Genomic DNA, 9443 nt, shown 5'->3' with positions numbered 1-9443 from the left:
AGTTCAGGGGTATTATTGTAATATTTTAGTTTAATTAATCTATAAATAGAGCTTCAGGGAGAGGGTTAGGAAGAATCAATTCGATAACCCTTCTTCCTCCTATTTTCTCCCAATGAGTTTCTTTCCCTTTTTCTCCGTGAGCTAAATCCACGAGTCCTGAAAATCAACAATCTTGTGTGCTTGTTTTTTCTTCTTATGCAATTATTATTGCTCTCATTAGTTTTAAATTAGGGCTTATAATTCCTAGCACAATCAACCTTTATAGGATTGATCCATCAAACAGAATGCGGATATGCCGAGTTATAACCCTTGATTGATCAACCAAAATGCCACATGCAGAAGCTCTAAATCTTGATTGATCAACCCACTTAGCATGATCAATCATTAGGCAAAAAATCTTGTTGTTGGAGGTTGATTTATCGATCAACCTCCTATGCATCTTTTTTGATAGCTGTCCAAAATGAATAGTTTTGTCAACAAGCTTATAAGTAAGGACCCATTTCGTCACTTAACAGTTAATAAACATTGATCAACAAACCTACTTAAAAGAGCATTTCCAAGTGCAATCTTCTAACTTTACTCATTTCCAAGAGGAATTTCATATTTTAGTTAAATTCCTTCAAATGTCTTGCGTTCTATTGGCATCAATAGTTCTTTCAACCGTTAAAAAATCATTTCTCACTTGTGCCTTCCATGCTAGAAGCTTGGAGACACTTTGATAGGTACTAGCTCACCATTGAAGCTATAAGATTTATATTTCTCTTTTGTATTTTTTCGTTATACAAAAGGGGTCTTCTACGATCATTAAGTCTAGAAGGGAAATTTTCCACTAGAGGTAAAATCTAGTGGTGTTAAATTTATCCCCTATTTGTCATTAGTTTCTTATCCCCTATCATAAGAACTCACTTGTGAGAGGTCTTTATCTTTTCATAAAATTGTGCAAGGAATATTTATGGAAAGTGGTTCAAAGGGTTAGAATAAGAGTGAAAGGAAGAAGAGAGGGAGATAGAGATAGAGATAGATAGATAGATAGATAGATAGAGAAAGAGAGAGAGAGAGAGAGAGAGAGAGAGAGAGAGAGAGAGAGGGAAAAGAGAAGGAAAAGAGAGAAGAGGAGTGGTGCTTGGGCATGAATTTGAGAGGGAGGGGAGAAAAAAAGAGATTTTGGAAAAGGTTTGACTTTGTTTACCATCATGCCACCATGTGTGGGCCTTCTCCTCGGTTTGTGTGTTTGAGCTCATCTTCCACCTCTCTTGGATGTGTGGGTCTTCCTTGGTCGTGTGAGATTGGACCCATCTTCTAATATTTTTAAAAATAAATGCCCCTAAATTAAAATTTGTTCCCTCCCCTAGTTTGGTACATGTGTGTTCTTAAAAAAAATTGTGTTTTATTATTCCACTGCTCCCAGAAGATCAACCTTTCCCTCAAGGTTGAAGTAAAAGAAAACATTATAGGAACTTGTGTTCAATCTCCCAACTTGTGTATTTATTTAAGCCCATTTGGCATATGTGTTTGTGTATACTGAGCTTGTGCTTGTTGAGCTTGGGAGCCAGATCTTAGTGCAACCAAGCTTCAAGTAGAGTGGCAACATTTTGGTCATGGTCAATGATGTTTTTTTGTGTTGAATTGGTGAGTAGGTGATACATATGTGGTGCATAGGGGTGAGGGTTTGGTTGTTGATCGAAGTGAGGATGTTCTTGTTGGGGCGGATTAGGGTTTGTTTCTTGAAAGTAATTTGAGTTGGGGTTGAATAGGAAAAATATAAATGTTATATGTGGTGTGGTTTATGGAAGGAACAATGTGGGGATAGTCATATGGGAGGGTAACTTGATGAATAGTTTGGTGGAGAGGATTTCTTGGGTAGGAGAGGGAGCGTCTGTGATGGATTGAGAATATAAGGGAGTTGGGTGAGGTCTCACAAAATAATTTCAATTTAAAGGTTGTTGAATTTATGAAAAAGATAAATACTTCATTGACTTATTATAATCAGAGTACATGAACTTCTATTTATAATAGAGGAAAGTAGTAGAGTCCAACTACAATTAAACTACCTCTGTCTCAATTACACCCAAACTCTGATACTTAAAGATAAGTCCTAGCACAATTAAATAACCCAATATAAATAGAAGACTAACATGACTAAAACACCTTGAAATTGAAACTCTTATGTGAAACCTCCTTCCAAAATAATTGTGGCTTTGTAAGATTTCTTCTTGTGTAAGACTCGTTAATGTGTAAGACTCATAATGCCACCTCAAGTGATCATGGTGGCTCCCAACAACTCTGTAATCATGGTGGGTCCATATCTTATGGGCTTGGGCCTATCTTCCAACACATTTGGATATGTGGGTTTGGGCTTATCTCCCAACACTTCCCATCAAGCTGGGGGTGAGATAACATCATGAACTCCCAACTTGCTGTAATGATGTATATGATATTCTCGTATAAAATGGCAGTCTTCCATATCTTCCAACACTCCCCCTCACACTGCTCTTTTGCATGAGGCCCAACTGGCATAAGATAAGTGTGAGTAAAATTACTCCAAGCCATATGACATCGCTCCATACTCAAACCATAACCCATGCTGGATGTAGGGCACACTCCTATCATTCTCAGGTAGTGACACTCCTATCTTTCGCAGGTAGTGGGTCTATCCATAATGCTCGGAAGTATAGTAAAAACTCCTCCATCACTGTGTCCCTCCACAAGATAACGACTCTCAAGTGGTAAGAGTAATAATAGCTAATTAAAGGGGGGGGCGGGGGGGTAAGCTCCTCGTTCACGGTGTCCCAACCCGGGCACCGACTCTCACCGGTAGAAATGGGTGATAAATGTATGACATTCACAAGATGGCGATAAAAGACGTGATACGTGATAAATGCCTATCATTCACAAGATGATAATAAAGAACGTGATAAGTGGGTAATGCCTATCATTCACAAGTCAACAATAAAAGACCCATGGGTATCTATATATATTAATGGACTTAAAACACCCATATACCTTGTCACTTCCAAAATTAGACTTAATAGTTTTCATTCAAGTATAACATTGCAGAAAAAATATGTTTATTTCGTAGGGTATAATATGATAAATCATTGAATCTATAGTGTAGATAAACTAATATTCTATTCTATTGACAATTAAAGCAGAGAAGGTCCCAAAGAAAAAAAATGCTTTGATACAAATTGATAAGAAGCTATTTGTGAAAGTAGAGGAAGAGAGGGAGATAGAGAGAGAACTAGAAGTAAAAAAGAGAAGAAGGGAAGAAAAAGGGAGGGGTGCTAGGGCATGAATTTGAGAGGGAGAGGAGAGCAAGAAAGTATTGGAAAATGGTTGACTGGTTTCTTCCTTCAGCCAACTCCCATACTTATAGCATTATTTGGGAAATTCATTAATCAACTAGAATTACATAACTGAAGGAGAGATTCTAGGAAATCAAAAGGATTATATTAATCTAGGAATGTTTCTAGGAAATCAATAGGATTATATTAATTGGGAAATTCCTTAATCAGCTAGGATTACATAACTGAAGGAGAGATTCTAGGAAATCAAAAGGATTATATTAATCTAGGAATGTTTCTAGGAAATCAATTGGATTATATTAATTGGGAAATTCCTTAATCAACTAGGATTACATAACTGAAGGAGAGATTCTAGGAAATCAAAAGGATTATATTAATCTAGGAATGTTTCTAGGAAATCAATAGGATTATATTAATCTAGGAATGATTCTAGGAATTGAACTATTACATTCATTAAAGATAAATTTAATCTAGTAGAATCTAATATTATCAAGAAGAGGAGGCTTTTTTCCTTTTTGCTCTCACGCCTCCCTTGGCCATTTTTCCTTTTTTCCCTTTGGCCCCCACACACCTAGTTTCTTGGAGGTGGCACTTTCTATTTTGTGGTTTTTTTTTTTCTTCTTTTCTTATTTTTTTTAGGGATAAATTTACCAAACAATAATGCATGCTATAATATATGAATTCATACAAAATTAATGACTAGAAAATATTTTGCACAGGTCAAAAGAGTAAAATACAAAATTGTCATTTTAAAATAATTAAATACAACATTGTCTCTATAGAATATATGAATGAAGAATAATATTGCCGTGATTATTATTGATCAGGTGTAAACTATTTATAGAATTACACAGAGAGATTGTAGGTGATTAGGACTCTACAATCTGAGTCTATCTCTAATTCAAACACTAGTTATCATTATCTCTATCATTATCTTTATCTCTATCATTATCTTTATATCTATCACTATGTTTATTTCTATCTTTATCAGTCTCCAAGTCAAACGAATCAAGATCGATCAAACTACACTTTGACTCGGAGGCTTCCTCGTAAATGATGCTTATGTACCTCTCGAACATCAAGAATAATGTAATGTCCACCCTTAGCTCTATAAACACTCTCGATAGTCTTGACCACGGTTGTAAATGGACACTCTATGTAGTCTAAGGGAGAAAGCTAACCCATAGTCCTAAACACCAACTCTGGCGATGAATTCCAAGGTTCACCCCATTGCTGGGTTGGGTAAAGGCGTGACAACTAAAATCATTCTTTGAAACATTCGAACGAGCGATTCCGTCCCTCATTTATGAATGAAGTGAATAAAACCTAAAACTTTAAATGATGCGAGACCAAACCCCTGCAAAAATACTCGAATGGATTCGGCCTTTGTTTGCTAGCCGCGACTCAACCGATAGTCACATCCCATGTGTAGACAGGGTATTCGTCAGGCGCGGAATGCACGTGAATCGAACGACTAAAAGACGAGAAGCGCCTCCGGCCTCCACGTCAGCTCTACGCCCCCTTTTCCTTTTCAAATTTCGACGACACGAAACTGACACCTATCTGTGAGCCCACGGCAGACCTGGCGTCACATGGTAGGCCAGACGTCAGAGCCAGCCTGGGATTTTGCTGAGCTGTGCTGGGATCACGTGTCAGTCTTTTTTTTTATTTTTATTTTTATTTTTTATTTCCTCTCTTTTACAAACACTCTGGCACCAATCGGTTAAAGGGTCATCAATCATCGATCGAGATGGAATTACTCCCCATACCTTTTTGGCGCATCGTGTTTTTTTGATTGAAGATATGTGATTTCACACTATCGATTCATTTGCTCCCTCTCTCTCCTCTCTTATCTAATCTTTTGTATAAACGCTGCAATTTTCACGCTTAGAGTCTCTTTATCAGGTATTAGAGCTTTCCAGAGGCTTTCGAGAATGGACAAGCAGCCTCTGGCATGTCACATCAGCATCTTCGCCACGATTACCCGGTCTACATTTTTAAACGTGTAAGAAGAAAAAGACAGACACGTGTCCATGGGGCTCTGCTTTGGAGGCATGAGCTGAGTTGGATCGACAGCGACCAGTGCCCATACGGCCCCTTTCCCATCTCAGGAATTCCCTTAAAATCGATGAGTCCATTGATTGGTCCGGTTTGGCATCAATTAAACTCATCGACTCAAATCAATTCAATAATGGTCCGTTTCCAGAACCGGAAACGGGCTGCTCCCGGTCAATTTTCTTCTTGCTCCTTGTATAAGTGGCCATCACTGCCGCGAGAAGCCTCTTAGTTTAAGAAACTAAGAGCTGAGCGGGTGGTGTCCTCGCCGAGATCAGTTTGTCCCCACTGCGTTAGGAAAATGCCCATCTCCAGAATTGCCGTCGGGAGGCCCGCGGAGGCTGCTCACCCAGATGCGCTCAAGGCCGCCCTTGCTGAGTTCATTTCTACTCTCATCTTTGTCTTTGCCGGCCAGGGCTCCGGCATGGCCTTTAGTGAGACCACCTTACCTTTTTCTTTTTTTCTTTCCCTTTAAAACCTAATTAATGAATTTTCTTTTCTAGTAAATAATTAATTATGATCTCTTCTGTTTTGTGCAGCAAAATTGACAGCCGGAGGTGCTAACACACCCGCGGGTCTCGTACTTGCATCACTGGCCCATGCATTTGGTCTTTTCGTCGCCGTCTCTGTGGGGGCCAACATCTCCGGTGGCCATGTCAACCCAGCCGTGACGTTTGGTGCCTTCGTTGGAGGAAATATCACTCTCCTCCGTGGGATCCTCTACTGGATCGCCCAGCTCCTTGGCTCCACCATCGCATGTCTCCTCCTCAAATTCACCACTGGCGGTATGACCACCACCGCCTTCTCCCTCTCTTCCGGCGTTAACGTATGGAACGCCTTCGTGTTCGAGATCGTCATGACGTTCGGCCTCGTCTACACCGTCTACGCCACCGCCGTCGACCCTAAGAGGGGTAGCCTCGGCACGATTGCACCCATCGCTATCGGTTTCATTGTGGGTGCCAACATCTTGGCCGGCGGCGCCTTCGATGGTGCTTCAATGAACCCTGCCGTCTCCTTCGGACCTGCCCTTGTGAGCTGGAGCTGGACTCACCACTGGGTATACTGGGCTGGTCCACTCATCGGCGGCGGCCTCGCTGGCCTTGTCTACGAGTTCTTCTTCATCAGCCACTCCCATGAGCAATTGCCCACCGCCGACTACTAAGTCCCCTTTGGCTCATCTTTCTTCGGTTTAATCCATGTATTTCCAGTTGATCCTGTTTTGAATTCCATCTTTCCTTTCTGCTGCTTTTAACATTTCCAGGGGAAGGTTATTGTGTTCATATGTTCATCGCTGTTACCTCGCTTTGTTGGTGTGAATTATTTTCAGATATCTTTTTCAACTTCTCGTTTCATTACTTCCGATCAACCTTCTAGGTTTACGTAGAAGGACAATATCCATCCATCAAACACAAATCTAATGAAATGGGCTACGGGCTTAGTTCAATTTTAAAGATTATAATATACGACTGGTTCCTACTGTGATCATCTGATCGGAGCATTCCAGAATATGCTAATGAAGGAAGGAATAATAATAAGACGCGGATGTCTTGCCAATTGAAGAGTGGAGAAAGACAAGGTCACATCTGTTGCTTTAAAAAAGTTTGCCAAATGCAGGGCCCTCCATGTGTCATAAAGGCCATTTGCAGACCCAGTTATAGTGACAGCGTGATTCCATATAGGCAGTAGGAGTGGGAGCGGGTCGAATCTAGGTTGGATAATCTGAAAATCTATCACAGATTCACAGTGAAAGCAGCCTCTCTCCCGGTATTGAAGGTGGTTTAGGTTAGCGATCCCCGTTCAGCAGGGATCTGCTCTTAAACCAGAAGAGGCTAAATGAGTTAGGTCCCGGGAGGGAAGAGAGATATCGATGTACTCGTCTGGGGGGCCTTGAAAACAAATTTATGTCGTCTTTCCGACCAAACTGTCATCATTTTATATTCGCCACAGAAGTAGGTGGGGATGAGATGGCTGGGGCATGGGTACCAGTGAGAGTGTCTTGAGAAGATGGACACATGGGTGGCCATTTCGGTTTTAAGTGTATCTGAAATTGCCCAAAACCGGTTGATATGCTTCATATACGTTATATAACATTCGAGGTGGCCCTTAATGTACTGTTCCTAGAGTGCTAGAACGTTACACTCAGTTAAAAACATATAAAAAGATAAAATTTCAATACTAGGGGTAGGACATGCATACTTGCTTAGCTTAAAAAAACAGGAAGGTGGGTTTGAGATAGTGTTGGTTTTCGTAATTTTCCCAAGGATTAGTGTTATGTCTTCTTGAAATAAAAGAGACATTGCCCTATATGTATTATATATCGGTGATATGGGTGGCAATGGATGCATACTTCTCTTTTATCATGTGAGAAATTCAATTTGCATTCTACCACTAAGGTCCTCTTAGTACTCTTGGTTGAAAATTTATGTTTGAAGACAAGCCATAAAAGTTTTTCCAAGGATATACATTTTTAAGAAACCTTCAGATAAAATCCTATTAATGTCTTATTAGGAAATTACATAGAAAATTTTAAAAATTTCTAAGGAAAACTAAATGGACATGTTAGTGCCTGTTTTTAGGAAAAATAAATGAAAATTAATAATGAATCTCATATTTTAACTCATCCGATAAATTTTTAGTAAAATAAAATATCAAATACAAAATTGCGATGAAAAACTGATTTGTGTTGAAAGTATTACAACATTAATTATAAAATACCTATTCGAAAGTTTTTCATATGGTTTTTCGGCCATCATAGCTATAAAAACTTACCTGGAAAATTATATGATTTTCCTGATACAAAATTCCAATTAGAAAATTATTTTCTGGAAACATGAGGGACTAATGGTCCATGAAAATGTGTTTCTACTAGAAATGCCTTTCCAACGTTTCTTATAAAAGGCACCAACATGGCATAAGAGTTGTTCAAAGCACCTAAATTAGGTGAGTTTTGATCGATTTTCTTTAGTGTGTCCAAAATGTTAAAAATAATCTACAAGCTCCTTTACAAAGTTTTTTTCTCACATGTTCAATAGGCAAAAAAATTTATGAAACTTATGTTTCCTAGTTGCTAAAAGTGAGTGATCCAAGTTCTGTTCAAGGTACCAACCTTTTACACAACAATAAAAACACTATTAATGACCTTTTTTTTCTTTTTCTTTTTCTTACGACTGAATAATTTTGTTCTGAAAAGCCATCTCTCCCAATCAAAAATAAAAACATTGGCCTAGGTGACATAAAAATTACGTTTACAAACATATTTAAGTTTTACCGGTAGAAAAAGTCCCTACTGGCTAACTAGATATTTTGTTGGAAGGGTACAACCTAGGAAGATTTCCCGCCCTAAGAAAATATCTAATTCATGAAATTATGTGTTTTATTTAAAAATATCAACATTGTCAATAATAAGTATGCTTTCCAGCACTAATAGGTAAAGGACATTTCTTTCGACAAATCAATTTTTGTAGAAGAAAAGATATCTACCGATGAAATAATTGTTTAAACAAGAAAAAAAGTGTTTCCTTTTCCTTGAAAAAAAATTGTTTTCGGTTTTTAGGTGAAATATGAGATTTATTTTTGGAAACTTTATTTTATATTGTTTTTCTTGATGAGTTTTGAACTTTGTTAGAAAATGGGGTTTTGAATTTTTTGATAAATTTATTTTTTTGTTGATAAAACTTTTAATTGATTTTTCATTTTTCAATGAAAATATGCCTGATTGAGAATTATTTTTTGTATTAACTTTTTCCCATGAAAATTAAATCTATCATTAAATGTTGAGGCTTATAAATAAGGCCAACTTTCCCTTCCTCCCTCATCACTACAATAGATGAAGAACCCTATCGGTGAAAGTCTTTGATGTGCCTCAACCCTACTCCAAAAATGCCTTCCAAGTGCCATATGACATCCCAACAATGTAGTTCCAACATTCCTTCAAAAAATTAGAGGTAATAAGTTTTATTTTTTTCTTTCATTGTATAATGTTTGAGAGAGAGAGAGAGAGTAGTAGGGAAACCACAAAATACACACTTGGAACTTTTTTTTATAGCGGTTTATAACCCAAACTCAGGTTAGTAGTCTCCACAC

At 38.3% G+C, this 9443-nt stretch overlaps 1 protein-coding gene across 1 annotated transcript; it reads left to right on the top strand.

The window, feature by feature from the left end:
* Window positions 1-5585: 5585 nt before the first annotated feature.
* Window positions 5586-6700, top strand: LOC137940433 (aquaporin TIP1-1). The gene is made up of 2 exons (XM_068785495.1): window positions 5586-5794; window positions 5900-6700. Exons 1-2 carry the CDS (start codon window positions 5662-5664, stop codon window positions 6520-6522), a joined length of 756 nt encoding a protein of 251 aa, XP_068641596.1. The 5' UTR covers window positions 5586-5661; the 3' UTR covers window positions 6523-6700.
* Window positions 6701-9443: the final 2743 nt, after the last annotated feature.

Source organism: Aristolochia californica, unplaced genomic scaffold (assembly GCF_029961685.1).
Source record: "Aristolochia californica isolate CCGP_79_NKW_82.1479 unplaced genomic scaffold, dmAriCali1.0.hap1 SCAF_9, whole genome shotgun sequence".
NCBI classification, from domain to species: Eukaryota; Viridiplantae; Streptophyta; class Magnoliopsida; order Piperales; family Aristolochiaceae; genus Aristolochia; species Aristolochia californica.
This window is presented reverse-complemented; position numbering and strand designations above follow the sequence as displayed.